The following is a 17,224-nucleotide window of genomic DNA, read 5'->3' on the forward strand; positions in this document are numbered from 1 at the left end:
ATCTTATGTTTTCACACGTTTGCATTTTGAATTTTATTAGACCTAAACCTCAATAAGGCCTAAATCTCAATTAACCCTAAACCTCAATTAGACCTATTTAAACCTCAATTAGACCAAAACCTCAATTAGACCAAAGCCTCAATTAGACCTAAACCTCAATTAAATCTAAACCTCAATTAGACCAAAACCTCAATTAAACCTAAACCTTAATTAGACCTAAACCTCAATTAAACCTAAACCTCAATTAGACCAAAACCTCAATTAGACCCAAACCTCAATTAGACCCAAACCTCAATTAGACCAAAACCTCAATTAAACCTAAACCTCAATTAGACCCAAACCTCAATTAGACGAAAACCTCAATTAAACCTAAACCTCAATTAGACCTAAACCTCAATTAGACCTAAACCTCGATTAGCAGGGTAGCCCAGTGGTTAAAGTTCAGAGTACCAAGATTGGAGCAGAGAGGCGCGTATTCGATCCCACTCTGTGCGCCAGTTTCTGGTCAGAATCTGCACGGAGGCCGGGCGGTTAAGCACAGCAGAATTGTAGCAGTGAGTTGCGAGTTCGAGACCGCAAAATGCTGTGAATAGACTGCGATGTTAGGAATCGGCGACAGGCCTACGGCCTAATAAACGCTGAAACCGCCATTATTATATTATATTATTATAGACCTAAACCTCAATTAGACCTGCACCTCAATTAGACCTGAACCTCAATTAAACCTAAACCTCAATTAATTCTAAACCTCAATTAGGCCTTAACCTCAATTAGACCTAAACCTCAATTAGCCCTAAACCTCGATTAGACCTTAACCTTATTTAGACCTATACCTCAATTAGATCTAAATAGAGATCCTGTACACTGCAGAGTTCAGGCAGTACTCTGATGGACGGGAGATGGCGCTGCCGGCCTGCGATTTTAATCCAACAGTTTCACTCTGATGATTTTACGCGTCGAGGTATGAAATAAATGACTTTCCCAAACAATTTAATTCAAGAACGAAACATTAACGACGTATCTGCAATCAAATACTAAGGCAAATCTAAGAGTATTCAATTGAACAAGATTTACAGAGCACAGTGGTGGCGGTTAGGTACCGGCCTTCAACAAGATAAGATCTTAGAGAGAAAGAAGAAATCCAAATTAGGTCCTATACTAACGAAAAATATGTATACTTACTCCTATGCAAATTGTGTTGCAGCAGAACATACGGAACAAAATACAGTAGAACCCAGTAGTACATATCCGATCCATACCTCCACAGATACNGCCAATAACCCTACGGGTTTCGACCACTGGCGTGAAGCCAGCACAGTAAGATCTTAAACGAGCGAATTAGACCTAAACCTTAATTAGACCTAAACCTTAATTAGACCTAAACCTCATTTAGACCTAAACCTTAATTAGACCTAAACCTCAATTAGACCTAAACCTCAATTAGACCTAAATCTCAATTAGACCTAAATCTCAATTAGACCTAAACCTCAGTTAGACCAAAACCTTAATTAGACCTAAACCTTAATCAGACCTAAACCTTAATTAGACCTAAACCTTAATTAGACCTAAATTTTAATTAGACCTTAACCTTAATTAGACCTAAACCTTAATTAGACCTAAACCTTATTCAGACCTAAACCTTATTCAGACCTAAACCTTAATTAGGCCTAAACCTTAATATAACCTAAACCTTATTAAGACCTAAACCTTAATTAGACCTAAACCTCAATTAGACCTAAATTTTGATTAGACCTTAACCTTAATTAGACCTAAACCTTAATTAGACCTAAACTTTATTCAGACCTAAACCTTACTCAGACCTAAACCTTAATTAGACCTAAACCTTAATATAACCTAAACCTTAATTAGACCTAAACCTCAATTAGACCTAAATAGAGATCCTGTACACTGCGGAGTTCAGGCAGTACTCTGATGGACGGGAGCGCTGCCGGCCAACGATTTTTAGTCCAATAGTTTCACTCTGATGATCTTACGCGTCGAGGTTGAAATAAATGACTTTCCCCAAACAATTTTACTCGTTAACGAAACATTAACGACGTTACTGGAATCAAATACCTACGAGAATCTAAGAACATTAAATTGAACAAGATTTTAGAACACAGTGGTGGCGGTTAGTTACCGGCCTTCAACAAGAAAAGATCCCTAGAGAGAAAGAAGAAATCCAAATTAGGTCCTATACTAACGAAAAATATGTATACTTACTCCTATGCAAATTGTGTTGCAGCAGAACATACGGAAAATCTTCAATGTTTTTTTTCATGGAATGATTGTAAGTTGTCTATATTTTTGTGTTTGTCTCTGCGTTCTCTTCATGATTGGTAACTTATTAATGTTATTGGGTCCACAAGCAAATTATTTTATTAAAAACTCCAATTAATATGCTTGATCTTAATTTGAGTAGGATTTCATCAAGTTTTTACATTTTACTACGTCATGTTTGTAAGATTGTATGAGTCAGATACGGATACGATTTTGACTAGAGAAAGGATAAGTTAGTTACTCTATCGAATGCAACTGACCCACGCGTTTTCATACAATTAAAATACAACAGAAATCTATAGTGAAATGAACCCAGCAAAATGCAGCAAAAAATCTTCCTTAAATTTCCCTTTTTTAGGAATCTAATTGCGCCTTTGCTTACAGAATTTTTTCCATGTCAACTTCTACATCAATTAAGGAACTTGATCCTATTACAAAGTACAGGTACCTTATATCATTAATGAGCCAATTGGCAGATTTGGTGACGTTCGACTAGTAACTTGGCAGTTACCTTAAGGGGCAGTCGCGGCGATCTATGACTGGCAATGTTTTTGGAGTAAGCACCACTTTAATTAAATTGAGCCGCCACAGAGCTGCGGGCGCCGTTTGGCGCATGTGCGCTGTTACGCGACTCAACATTTGTTGGGAAGCCCCCAGACGCCAGAACGGAACCATCCGATGGACGACGGAGTCTACATCTGTATATGTGTTTTAAATGCCTTCACCTGAATATCCCGCCGACTGCGACGCGCATAAGTTTGTCTGTGTGCAAGACTTCCGAGTCGAATGACATTCAGCGCCAAATCAGAAATTGATGGTAAAAAGACTACGAGTGATGGAATGATGCAGGATTGGGTTAAGGCCTTCAAAGATGGCCGCGCAAGCATTCATGATGAGGAACGAAGTGGGAGACCTTCAGTCATTACCGATGAGTTGATTTAAAAAGTCGACTGTACACTGAATGAGGAGAGACGATTCACGATTTTTTCTTTGGCTGAAAAATTTTCTTAGACGAAATTGTCTATTCAGATTGTCTAATTAGGCGGCAAGTTTCTTCGCTGATGGCTTACAGAACTGGGCCTCAAGATACGACAAAGGCCTCAATATTAATGGTAATTATGTAGAGAAGTAGAGTAAATAATGGCATCTCAGGTAAATAAATTATTTATTAAAAAAAGTTATTCATTCAGTCATAACGGTATACTAACTTTAAAAACACGCATCGTACTAGCATATGGCAGAATATCACGATGACTAATGAAGTCCTTCAAACTCTTATGCACGAGGTTAATATTATATTAATTAAACTCCCGCGTATATATATACATCTTACACGACTTACTCAACATCGATTCCATAATATTACTAATGGTAGGTTACACCTCAATAATTCAAGTTATAATACAGAGCCCAGGGCCTTGTGTTATATTATTTTCGATAGTTGAGTATACGTTGCGTATGTACCTCATACAGCGCTGTGCCGGGCTATCAACATCAGCTGTGAGAAAGGCCACAACTTCTCACGGTATGAATATGTTCTGAGAAACACAATCTGATGGAATATCTCTTGCCATGTGAATACCTTGTGACATGCAGTAATCAAAACATTATATACCGCGATAAATGTACCATAAATACAGCTGGTGATTATAGGCACTCGATCAGTGCGCCCGAAACTGTCTCAAAAGTATGTGCTTCTCACCACGTCTGTACAGAAAAATAATTTCCTCCCAAGCCTAACAGTCTGGCAGAACAAAAACGCAGGTTACGCAACTTGCAAACCCATAATGATGAGTCTCAAGAAAGTCTTCTGTCTGCTTGTGTTCGTCGCTGGTGAGTATCATCTTCATCATCTGCCTGCTGTATCTTGTCGCAGCTGAGTATCAACTTCGTCGTATGTTCGTTGCTCCTTGTCGTAGGTGAGTATCATCTTCGTCGTCTGTCTGTTGTTCCTTGTCGTAGGTCAGTATCATCCTCATAGGTAATGAGTACAACGCATACCTAATGCGGACCTTCATATAAGAATATTACGTGCCCTGCATGGGACGTATTCCCCTGTAATATGAGTATACCTTTGAATTTTATGTTCACTGTTGTACATATCTAGTTGATGTGGCGTTAACTATGGTGGTAGGATTTTTTTGTAACGGAGATTTGAAAATTTTGGTAGCATGCTTCAGTTTGTTGTTGCAATCAATGAATGCCGACACCGTTAGTCTTTGTGAATTGACAGCAATGTACTCAAATGGATCAGATATTTTCTAGTAGGGAGGCGACAACGTGTCAGTATTAATGGGTCCGTATTAGACTGGGCTTCAGTGAGCAGCGGCGTGCCACAAGGAAGCGTTCTCGGGCCTGTTTTATTCGTTGCATTTATAATAACGATCTGCCAGAAGCTGGGTCGAGCGTGTGCTCGATGTATGCTGACGACACAAAAATTTATAATACAGTGAAGAATACGTCGCAAAAAGTACAGTTGCAAGGTGATCTTGACAGGCTGGTTGACTGGGTTGAAAAGTTGCAGCTGCGTTTTAATGCTGACAAATGTAAAGTAATCCACCTTGACAAGAACAATGAACAACAAGATTACAGTATGAGAAGACACGGTTGCAACGATGGAGTGATGATATCGAAGTTGACAATGGAAAAAGATTTAGGAGTTAATTTCGACAATGAGTTGAAATTTTCTAAGCATATTGAAGGTCAAGTTAATCAAGTCAATAAACGACTTGGACTGATCAGACGCTCTTTCGAGTTCCTATAGTTGCAGAAGCGATGAAGCAATTGTTTGTTGCTGTCGTGCGCCCGAATCTAGAGTTTGGAAACGTCGTGTGGTCACCGAAACTTGGAAAGGATAAAAATTTAATAGAGCGTGTTCAAAGACGTGCAACAAGGATAAATCCGGGCTCTAAAGGCAAGTCCTATGAGGAAAGAATAAAGATTATGAAGCTTCCAAGCCTCAGTTATCGACGTCTGCGTGGGGACCTCATTGAAGCATACAAGTGTACTCATGGCTTATACAAGGTCCCAGAAGGAATACTAGAATTTGAAACAAGAACCAACACCAGGGGCCACGGCTATAAACTAAAAAAATTGCGCTGCAACTTCTCCACGCGACAAAATTTCTTCTCGCTTCGAATCACCGACATGTGGAACAGCCTTCCCGATGACATCGTTGGCGCNAGGTTGTGTTAATAATGAAAATTTGACCCTGTTACACGCAGTTTGAGGTTGGGTCCCTGACGCCAAGTCCCACCTTAATGGAAGACGCTGCTAGAGCACATTGTATAAGACATCGTGGGATGTAAGAGGGTTTAGTTTATTGATATTGATATTAAAATGTAGGGGGTAAGGGAACATTCTGGTTTATATGTGATGATTCAAATTTCGTTTTAGTTGTTTATGTTTTCACCTCTCTTCACATGAAAAGGCTACAGTCCTTATGGATATTGGATCGGTGGCTCGGATAAAGTTTTAGAGGGACAGTGGCGCTGGATTGACGGTTCTCCAATGGCAATGGGGCTGCCTTACTGGTCAAATGTGATACAATAATTATAGGAATTGTGATGAGTTGAGGAGCTTCAACTGTAAACATATATTAGGGATATGTATGAGTTTCTATTCTAGTAAAACTCTAATTACATTGCAAGTAGAAGTTCTGAAAATAAACAACAGAATTGAAACAGAAGCAAATTAATGCAACAACGCCGTTCATTGATGGGATAATGTAAGGTATCCTTACCTCACATTTTGGGTTAGTGATACTACGCGTAAACCCTGAATAATTGTCTCTTCGACTCAGGTTGGGGATTTCGTGCATAAACCTTGTCAATCGGAATCAGGTTATAGGAGACCGCTCATAAAACTTGTCAATTGAAGTCAGGTTGGGAATATCGCGCATAAAATTTGTCAATTGGACTCAGGTTAGGGTTACCGCGCATGAAATTTTTCAATTGGACTCAGGTTAGGCATGCCGCACATAACCCTTAATTGTTAATTGGTCTTCAAATTAACAACCTTAATTTAATAAGACGTTTACCACTTAATTGAGGAAAATGTAAAGTCTCTCCCGGACTTTTGAATCATACGCTAGTTTCAAGATTTCTAATTAATATGGAAAATACTTTGTAAGGAACTACCAGGATCACGTTTCCAGAAAATTTCATATTTTCTTCATTCTATGGGTTCTGTTAAATCTACGGTTCTGTTAAATCTATTCTATGGGTTCTGTTAAATCAGAAAATTAATTCCCAGGAGCACACGAGAATGTTCATAACATATTTTTAATTGCTACGTCATAATGACGCATTAACAAATTTGTTAAAGATTTTCACACCTTATTCCCTTCTCTCTCAGATAGGTGAAGGAGTCCCAGAACCCGACAACCCCGGCGTAGAGAACTGCCTGGAGCTGAGCTCCCAGTGGATGTACCGATTCTCCGACACGCTGTGCTCCAACACGAGACGTGTGATCTGCGAGGCGCAGCCCCTCTAGATATGCGAGGCACGGCTCCTCTAGATCTGCGAGGCACGGCTCCTCTAGATCTGCGAGGCACGGCTCCTCTAGATCTGCGAGGCGCAGCCCCTCTAGATCTGCGAGACGTAACCTCTAAGCTTGCGAGGATTTTCGTCATGTAGTGCTCATAATTAGGCCTCAGCGTTTATGAATCGGTAAAAATAACGAGTCTAAAACAAAAAATGTTCCAAAAGAAAGCTATTTATCGTTACTAGGATTTTGTGATAAAATTTGAACATTTTTTTCCGAGCAGTTATGAAACTTTTGAGACAGAACGACATACCATTTATATAATACGTTACGGAACAAAACAATTCATACCGAACATGCAGATGAAGGATCCACAAGATAAACCCATTATAATTATTAATGGGCAGATGGGCAGGCTAGCAATTGGCGGCCATTCGGCTGCCGATACAGCTACAGTAGGTCNGGATTATTTCATTATTATGGAGCACGGGGACGGGGAATGACGGGGTTTGGGATTACAGGATTCAAAATTTACAGAAATAACCGTTCCCGGGAACCGGCTAGGATTTTTAGCATTTAACGTCTGGAAAAAAAAATAAAATTTGTTCATATAATTTTTGTAAATTCATTATATGCATTCATTATTTCCTATGAAACACCTCCTAGAGACGAGCGATGCTATACTCGGTCGCCATTATTTTGTTCTCTTCCATAAATTTTGCTTCAGATAGGTATATGCTTGTCGATTTGAAAAATAATCATGCATAAAAATTACGTCTTCAAAGAAAACCGTAATTTCAACATCAAATCTTTAGCGTTCGGTCTGGTTGACCACCGTTCATTTTTCATAGCGTATTTTGTCCATACTTTGCGTTATGCCGAGTGTTCCATACTTTGTTTTCCGGGACGAGATTGTGTGATAATTTTGCTCAACAAGAGAATTTGTGAAATGTTTAATACATATTAATTCGTCATCATTTTTATCACGACATTCAGTGACATAAAGCTAAACTCTAACAAACTTAACATCCTTGCATTGACTCTGCATTAGCCCAATAATCGTTTCATTGGAGTAGATATGGGTAGATGCTGAGCTTTTTGTGATGTATGATGAGCAATTTATCTCATTGCTGTACTCTGTCGGATGTAATAATATAGTTGGTATTTGGGGCACTTTGAGAATTGGTGTTGAGTACACGATGTACTAAAATTTGCGGCGTAATGTTAGAATGTTTTTTTTCGCTCATATTATGGATTCAGTTCTGGTATTAGATCTAATGAAATGTATTGAATTTCGGTACAAATGGAAATTAAAGAACAATGCAACCGTGCAAACTTTTATTGAAGTGGTTCCGCAAAAAGAAGTGGTTTGCAGAACGAAGCCAGGAGTTAACGATAAACGCGACGTAGTCGAGAACACAATATTGAATTTCAAATGACTGAGTCACTATTTTAGGTTGAACGTCTCTCTTTTTCTTCAATTCTCACCATATTGCATGTGGCAATATGGTGAGGTGGCAATCCTTAACGTGACAGTTAAAGATAAGCGACAGCTCAAATAAACAGAAGCGGCAGGGCTGATGAGGAAGTTGAAAGTATAGAGGTGGTTGGGTGGAGTCTCATCAGAACGGGATGAATAAACAGTTTAAGCCTAGAAATAACGAATCCAGGGTATAATGCAATGAATTTCAGTATGATTCAAGTAAAATGAGAATAACGATAACACTTTCAAGATAATCAACCTTAATAACCTCTTTGTATCCGTTGAGGAATCCTAGACAAGAGTTCTCATGTAGAGAACTATAAGAAAGAAATTAGTGAAAACAGTATAAGGAGTGTTCGCTCGTACTTAAAGAGAGTTAAGCGCAAGATAGCATGCAAGTTAATTCTCAACACCAAGGCAAGTGACAAAATAGGTTAAACTCCGAAGCTCCAAGGAGCCAATAACCCTACGGGTTTCGACCACTGGCGTGAAGCCAGCACAGTAAGAACTTAAACGAGCGAATTAGACCTAAACCTTAATTAGACCTAAACCTCAATTAGACCTAAACCTTAATTAGACCTAAACCTCAATTAGACCTAAACCTCAATTAGACCTAAACCTCAATTAGACCTCAACCTGAATTAGACCTAAATCTCAATTAGACCTAAACCTCAGTTAGACCAAAAGCTTAATTAGACCTAAACCTTAATCAGGCAGAGCACAACTGGCCGGAGCGCAACAGGCCCTACCGCAACAGCTACTCCTAACGTAACCTAACCTAACCTAACCTAACCTGCGCCGCCTGTTGCGGTAGGGCCTGTTGCGCTCCGGCCAGTTGCGCTACGGCGCTGTGAAGCAGTGGCTGTGTTGTGCAAAAGGATTTACTGTTAGCCTGAGTTACCCACAGCTCATTGATCTGAGGCTATGTGTAGATATTGCATGATGATGGTTGGCGTTGGGCCCAGGGCCTGTTTACGAGTCAATTTTGTTACCCACGGTTGCGCTCTCCAAATACTAACGTCGCACGCTGCTACGGGGCTATTAAGTATCATATATACTGACTATACTCGATACAATGGTTCATTTTCTTGTTCTTCCTCGCTGTGCTTTCGAGAATAATCCGTTTTACTTCACATTATTCGTATTGAACTCAAAAAGTTAAGCCACACGAAATCTTTCAAATCCTAAAGCAAGAAGGTAATCCAAAATTTAAATTTCCTCCACATATTTTTGTTCAACATCCTTAGCATTGATTGTGATAAATTACACGCAGCTTTTTTGCGGTAAAAATAAGAAGCAGAGGCAATATCTCGGCTTGTTTTTCGTGTTTCGAGTTCACGTGCTCCACCTCTCAGCGATATCACCTCTCAGCTATCGCATGCAGCTGTGCGTCAGTCACAAATTGTGGACAATATCGACTCCTTTTGTGGAAACTTTATAGAATGAGAATTATTGTTCTGTCATTAGCTTGTGGCAGGCACGTAAATTAATTGCGATCGTTAACTTTATTGAATGAGATGTTTTGTATTTATTATTTTTATTCAGGAGATATTTTTTATGTATTTAAATTGGCTTGTACTCGTAAGATCCAATCATGATTGAAATGATGACCGAAAGTTGGAACTTTTTTGAAGGTTAGGCTCAAAATGTAGAAATTTTTAGATTTACGAGACAGCGTCAATCGTATCTTTAGTTTTTGTGAAAATTGTTGACGGATTAATCATGCTGTAAAAAACTGCAATCGATTAAAAAGTTGAAGAAATGATTTAAATAATTTAATTTTTCTTCTATATTGAATGTTTTTTTGGGAATGACTGTAAGTTGTCTTTATTTTTATGCTTGTCTCTGCGTTCTCATCATGATTGGTAGCTTATTAATTTAACTAAATGCTTTAATGCTGACAAATGTAAAGTAATCTACTTTGGCAAGAATTGTGAACAGTAATTTACAGTATGAGAAGACATGGTTGCAACGACAGAGTGATGATGTCGAAGTCGACAATGGAAAAAGGTTTAGGAGTTAATTTAGATAATGAGTTGAAATTTTCTAAGCATATTGAAGCTCAAGTTGATAAAGGCAATCAACGACTTAGACTGACCCGACGCTCTTACGAGAGAAAGCGATAAAGCTGTTGTATGTCGCTGTCGTGCGTCCGAATCTAGAGCTTGGAAACAGTGTAGTCACCAAAACTAGAAAAGGGCAAAAATTTAGTCGAGAGTGTTCAAAGAAGTGCAACAAGGATAATTCCGGGATTAAAAGGCAAGCGTATTTGATTAAAAAAAGTGGACGGTAAAGTAGAAGAGGACTGACGATCCACGATTTCTTCATTAGCTTAAAAGTTTAATTCAGTCTCAACTGTTAAAATTTATTATCTAATTAAGTCATTAACGTTTATGCGCTTATCATTTGTCTCGTGTCCGGAGACATAGTCGACGCTCCTTAGCTTTATCTTACTTACTATTGCTTTAATCTTACCGGAGTAAAGACCTCTTGCTCAAACAGTATTACCAATTTTGTTAACTCTTGCTTATCTATACCTTAATTTGAGTTTGTGCAAATGTGTTTTCATTTTATTTTGTTCAATTTAATGCATGTTAGAACTTCTGTGTTTCGCTCGTTTAAATTAAGATCTTGCTTAACCGGCTTTACGCCAGTGCTTGGAACCCGTAGGGGTTATTGGCTCCTTGGAGCTTCGGTGTATACCGATTGTCACATGCCTTAGTGCTGTGAATTAACTTGCATGCTTGCATGCGCTTAACTCTCTTTAAGTACGAGCGAACACTCCTAATTAGCAAAAAAAATGATTGTGCAATGGGTTTTGAGCGTTTTATTCCCATTTCGATGTCCCGTTGGCTTCTACTGCATTTCACAAAGTTGAAAACTGCGTCTTCTCGGCCTCAGTGCGTCTTGTCCCATTTGGCATATTTTTTACTTCGAAAAAATAAAAGTGAGGACACTGAAGTACACCAGATGTACACCAGAAAGGCCCTAAATGACGAAAATCAATATATTCTTTATATTGCTGTACTTTTTAAAGTGAAAATGTTGCAGAAAGATACCAAAATGGAGAAAAACCTATCCTGGTCTTATAACCATTTCCACCTAGGTTTTTCTACTTTTCATAATTTCTTCTCATATATTTTGAGAAAATTATTTTTTTCGCATAGCGTTGGAACCGTTTTTAAAACGTAGTTTAACCTCGTATAATTAGAATCCCTTATTTTTTTGTGCAAGAAAAAATATTTGGAGAAAACTGGGTGGTCGTATAGCCATTTCCGGCACTGTATAAGGCTGTTTGTATGGACGCCACCAAGTCTGCAGAAAATTAATTCCCAGGAGCACACGAGAATGTTCATAACATATTTTTAGTTGCTACGTCATAATGACGCATTAACAAATTTGTTAATTAAAGATTTTCACACCTTGTTCCCTACTCTCTCAGATAGGTGAAGGAGTCCCAGAACCCGACAACCCCGGCGTGGAGAACTGCCTGGAGCTGAGCTCCCAGTGGATGTACCGCTTCTCCAACACGCTGTGCTCCAACACGCGGCGTGTGATATGCGAGGCGCAGCCCCTCTAGATCTGCGAGGCGCAGCCCCTCTAGATCTGCGAGGCGCAGCCCCTCTAGATCTGCCAGGCGCAGGCCCTCTATATCTGTGAGGCGCAGCCACTCTAGATCTGCGCGACGTAACCTCTAAGCTTGCGAGGATTTTCGTCATGTAGTGCTCATAATTAGGCCTCAGCGTTTATGAATCGTTAAAAATAACGAGTCTAAGGCAAAAATTGTTCCAAAAGAAAGCTATTTATCGTCACTAGGATTTTGTGATAAAATTTGAACATTTTTTTCCGAGCAGTTATGAGACTTTTGAGACAGAACGACATACCATTTATATAATACGTTACGGAACAAAAAAATTCATACCGAACATGCAGATGAAGGATCCACAAGATAAACCCATTCTAATTATTAATGGGCAGATGGGCATGCTAGCTTGGCGGCCATTCGGCTGCCGATACAGCTTGGTCGTTACCCAGTCAAACAGGCCTTGATCGATCGATGAAGATTAGAACGGATCGATGAAGAAATTAATGCAGATTCTTGCTCGATCGACGAGGGCAAATCCCCATTTGGAGTGGGCAACGGAGAGGGCAATGTCGCGGGGCGCGACGACGATTATCGAGGAACTTTCTATGCCGATTCAGCGAAGATCGTCGAAGTTTCTGCACCTGATAATTTGTTGAATCGAATAATCTTCATCGATCGATGTCGAACCTCAGGTAGTTGTAACCAAATCGGCATTAATCGACGTCGAATATTCATTAATCTACGTCGAATATACAATAATCGACGCCGCATCCACATTAATCGATGCCGAAAATTCATTAATCGACGCCGAATATCCATTAATCGACGCCGAATATTCATTAATCGACGCCGAATATTTACTAATCGGCGCCGAATATTCATTAATCGATGTCGAATCTATAATATTGCGATGCTGAATCGATAATATTCGATGCTGAATATTAGCAGTTTTCACGAATATTTTTAAATATCCTTTATATATAGTGTTTTTAGCACCATTAGCAATATACTGACCAAATATTATGAAAAATCTCGCACTTTAACCTGAGATATGAGGAAAATTGCAATGTATCCAGTACTTTTGCGAGCCACTGTACGTCAAATTCGAAGTGTTCAACTTATTGAAATTCCATTGCCGTATACAATTTTCTTCAGCTTCAGGTAAATCTAGACCAAGTTTTGTGCAAGCATGTCTAAACAATTTCAGAGTCTATTTAGTAATTCATTTTTTATACTGAAGAGTTTATTGTTTTCGTTTCATGTCGATTTCTTGTGTGATTTTTGTAGCTTTCATAAAATATGAAACTGTCTCGTTCAATTCATTCTAAATCAATCCGCGAAATTTCCCGAAAAATTAGGAATTTCACTTGTTATCAAATTTCTCGTCCAATACGACAGGCGCAGCGGCAATTGAGTGCCCCGCTGGCTACGAGGTCGTTGGGTCCAAGTGCATCCACCGCCTGCCTGGTGGTTACCTCACGCACGACGACGCGGTGGCTTACTGCCACCAGAACTTCGGCAGGCTGCCCGTGCTGCGCGACTGCGCTTCCTTCACTGATGTTGCCACTTATGTCGACGATGGATGTGAGATTATAACGTCATGAAAAATCCAACGTAATTATCCGCCAATGATAAATTAAACATGTTTTTTCTCAACTTTTTCATCAGGACGTTCGTCATAGCAGAAAGCACTATTTAATTCGACAGAATGAAGTAGCTTATTCTTCGTCAATCTTTTTCTTATTTATAACCATGCCAATTTTCAATATAAACCTTCAAAATTAACTTCAATATCAAGCTTAAATCAATAGGACATTAACAGGGTGTTGCTTTAATAGCCTTCGAAGCTTTACTAGACACTCAAGTCTTCAGCCCCTATTCTCTGAGATCCTAATCGGTATCGATAGTGTGATGGGTTTAAATGCAATACAATGTATCCACCACTTTTTCGAATTTGGATTGTTAAGCATCTCCTGTTTACCGATGTGTTCTGTCAGACTCAGCGGACGCCATCAACGGCTACTGGCTGGGCGCCACCAACTCGTCGGCTACCGTCGTCTGGCAGTGGAACGACGGCACCGCCGTGAAGATGGGCGCTCCGTACTGGGCGGTCGTGAGTGACTTGATGCGTTTTACAAATACGATGTAACCTGTTTTTGTGTGATACAAAACAGTGCATGAAATTAGAACAAGACATCAAGAAACACCAAACTTTGAAGCAAGGCAAAGTCCCATGACAAAAGGATACCAAAATGAACAATTTTACCTGCTCCAACCTGTTTTTCCATTTTCATATTTTTGCGACCATTATGGCATCAATGTTGCAGTATTAACGACTGATCTGTTCTTAGAAATACTTATAAAAAAATTATAATATGACAACGGTGGTTAGCTTTAAATTTGCTCGTACGTTCGTCATTAATTCAGGATATGAGTGCCTGAATGATTTTAAAACGAAATTAGTGTTGGGCTCTCTTCAGAATACTGCAGCTGATGGCAAGACAGAGCCCAACAATGCCCATGGGGGTGAAAACTGCGCCATGATAATCGTCAGCAGGGGCTGGCTGCTCAATGACTTGAGTTGTACCTCATCAGGCTACGATGTTTACCCAGTGTGCTCAAGATCTTCAACGGATGGTGAGAGCCTTCTTTAAAACAGTGTCTCTCTGACATCAAACAAATGAATAATCTGAAACGGCTCGCCGTTTTAGGTTATGAATGAATTTCGATGCTAGTTTCAAGCCAGCGAGAATACAATCAACCGTGTTTCAATTTTTATTTTGGTTACTTAGTGAAAGTCTTCACATGCCTATATCTAGGAATTCTTCACTCTAAAAATCTGTCCTATTTTGATGAAGTCTATTGTACTATCGCCAAAATTGAAAACTTATCGTGAAAACTTCTGGTACGCTTAAAAAAGATAGTTCTATTATGGTCACGATTATCTGATCATAGTTTCCGATTTTAATTTTGTTTGACATCTCATCAACTTTTCGTTATCTGCAGGTTTGTGCGCCGTACCATACGACCTGGTGGGCACGCAGTGCGTTCACCTTCTGCCAACAAGCTACAACTTTACCGACGCACGCACCGCGTGTGGGTCAACAGGAGGAGATTTGATAATTCTAGATGACTGCGACCAGTACAACAGGGTTATCAAATATCTCATGGAGCAAGGTAACCACCAACAAAATCAGATATCATGGGACCTTATAGCGTATCTTGCTTATAAATTTGAATGGTTTCCTGGAGACCGATTACATCCTGTAGACAGAGCAATGAGTCTTCATATGAGCTACCATTGAGAGTAGCCCGCCACTACTCGAACCTACATATGAGGCTGTATTGCATTTCCGCCATTTACCTGCATACGACTCAAAAAGATTAATACAATAGTAAATCAGAACAAAAAGTCAAGATCGCCGCGCAAATATCCAAGTTTTACTAACGTTTGAAATATAACTCAACCTAGAGGCTCCCTCGGAGCATTTTTATTCTCAAACATTATTTTGAAATTATTTTTGACACCTTTGAATAGCTAATTAATATCCCGACGCGATAAGCATCCTGAATACGCATGCCAATAGCCTCTTATATCCACTATCCCGACACGATAAGTATCCTGGATACGCGCTCCAATTCAGCCCCTATATACAATGTCCCGACACGATAAGTATCCTGGATACGCGCCCCAACAGCCCCTACATACAATGTCCCGACACGTTAAGTATCCTGGATCCGCGCCCCAACAGCTCCTATATAATGCTACGCCAGACTTCAAACAAATTAACTCTGATAATTATATTTCGCATTAATAATATTCGCATTTATTGAAGTGTGTGAAATGCCAGTTCTACTATCTATGTAAGATGTTTTGCCACTTTTAGAACGTCTTCCTTAAATAAATTATGATATATATTACTGAGTAATATTATAACTTATGATATGTTTTAATATTACTGAGAGGATTCAAGATAGCGATTAAAAAATTGCAAGGGATTATCGATCCCAGGCAACGCCGAGCTAACTTGCTGTTTTTTTTATGTGATGATTCAATTTCATTTATTTTGTTATGTTTTCACGTCTCTTCACATGACAAGGCTACAACCCTTTTGGATATTGGATCGGTGGCTCGGATAAAGTCGTAGAGGGACAATGGCGCTGGATTGACGGTTCTCCAATGGCAATGGGGCTACCATACTGGTCAAATGTGAGATACAGTAATCATAGGAATTGTGTTAAGTTAAGAAGCTTCAACTGTGAACTTATATTAGGGATATGTAAGATTTTTTATTTTAGAAAACTCTATTTACAGTGCAAGCAGAAGTTCGGAAAATAAACCAACAGAACCGAAGCAGAAGCAAAATTAATGCAATAACGCAATTCATTGATGGGATAATGTGAAGAATCTTTACCTCACATTTGGGGTTAGGGATAACGCGCATAAATCCTGAATAATTGTCTATTGGACTAACAACTTTAATTTAATTAGTCTTTTATCACGTAATTGTTGAACATGTGAAGTTTCTGCATTACTTTTTCCTCCTGCGCTAATTTCGTGATTTCCAATTAATATAGAAAATACTTTGTAGAGAACCACCGGAATCACGTTTCCAAAAAATTCCAATTTTCTCCATTTACTGGGCTCTGTTAAATCCATCATCTGTTTAAATTTGTAGAATTGAATGTTTTAGCTATTCACATGCCTTTCATAATAAGGATCAATTTTTGATAGAACGTAGATGCTGAGAAGCATTAGAACCTCGAATAACATGTACAACACTCAGTTGAAATGGATTGGACTTTGCATCCGCTAATGTCCGGTTTCGAATTTTTGAATGGATTAATGGTCGTACAGAGAGTATAAAGTTAGCGTGGCATGGGGTTTCTCCGCAAACTGAGAATAATCATATCATAGTTTGTTGCTATTTGAATTAAATTGTTTTGTACAAAAAATATAGATACATGGTATGATAAAACATTTTTCTTTATGAACCCACAACAACTTCCTAAACTCCCAACAGTCTAAGCAAATGCAATCAAAATTTTATGCCAAAAAATTAAGTGATTCCTGTAACATGTTATAGGAGGCGTGAGATTTCATGTTGAACTTATTTAGCAGATCATAGATTTTTGTGTGTCTAAGGCTGTTTGTATGAACGCCACCAAGTCTGCAGAAAATTAATTCTCAGGAGCTCCCTAGATTGCTCGTAACACATTTTTTGGTTTCTACGCCATTAGCATTACGCATTAACAAATTTGTTAAAAATTTTCTCACCTTGTTCCCTTCTCTCTCAGGAAGGTTCAGGAGTCCCAGAACCCGACAACCCCGGCGTAGAGAACTGCCTGGAGATGAGCTCCCAGTGGATGTACCGCTTCTCCAATACGCT

General features: G+C 39.1%; 1 protein-coding gene across 1 annotated transcript; it reads left to right on the top strand.

Annotated features, from left to right (window-relative positions):
- The first annotated feature begins 3,957 nt into the window (after positions 1–3,957).
- LOC125179030 lies at positions 3,958–13,983 on the top strand. Its single transcript, XM_047884086.1, has 3 exons — positions 3,958–4,113; positions 13,233–13,418; positions 13,832–13,983. Exons 1-3 carry the CDS (start codon positions 4,068–4,070, stop codon positions 13,981–13,983), a joined length of 384 nt encoding a protein of 127 aa, XP_047740042.1. The 5' UTR covers positions 3,958–4,067.
- The last annotated feature ends 3,241 nt before the right edge of the window (positions 13,984–17,224 follow it).

Source organism: Hyalella azteca, unplaced genomic scaffold (genome assembly GCF_000764305.2).
Source record: "Hyalella azteca isolate HAZT.00-mixed unplaced genomic scaffold, Hazt_2.0.2 contig14531, whole genome shotgun sequence".
Lineage (NCBI taxonomy): Eukaryota > Metazoa > Arthropoda > Malacostraca > Amphipoda > Hyalellidae > Hyalella > Hyalella azteca.

What these genes read in the sequence shown, in the direction of transcription:
- LOC125179030 (XM_047884086.1), top strand. Translation starts at nt 4,068, where the DNA reads ATGATGAGTCTCAAGAAAGTCTTCTGTCTGCTTGTGTTCGTCGCTG. An exon ending in TCTGCTTGTGTTCGTCGCTG is followed by an intron (nt 4,114 to 13,232) that starts GTGAGTATCATC and finishes CCAATACGACAG; the next exon opens with GCGCAGCGGCAATTGAGTGC. An exon ending in CACTTATGTCGACGATGGAT is followed by an intron (nt 13,419 to 13,831) that starts GTGAGATTATAA and finishes GTGTTCTGTCAG; the next exon opens with ACTCAGCGGACGCCATCAAC.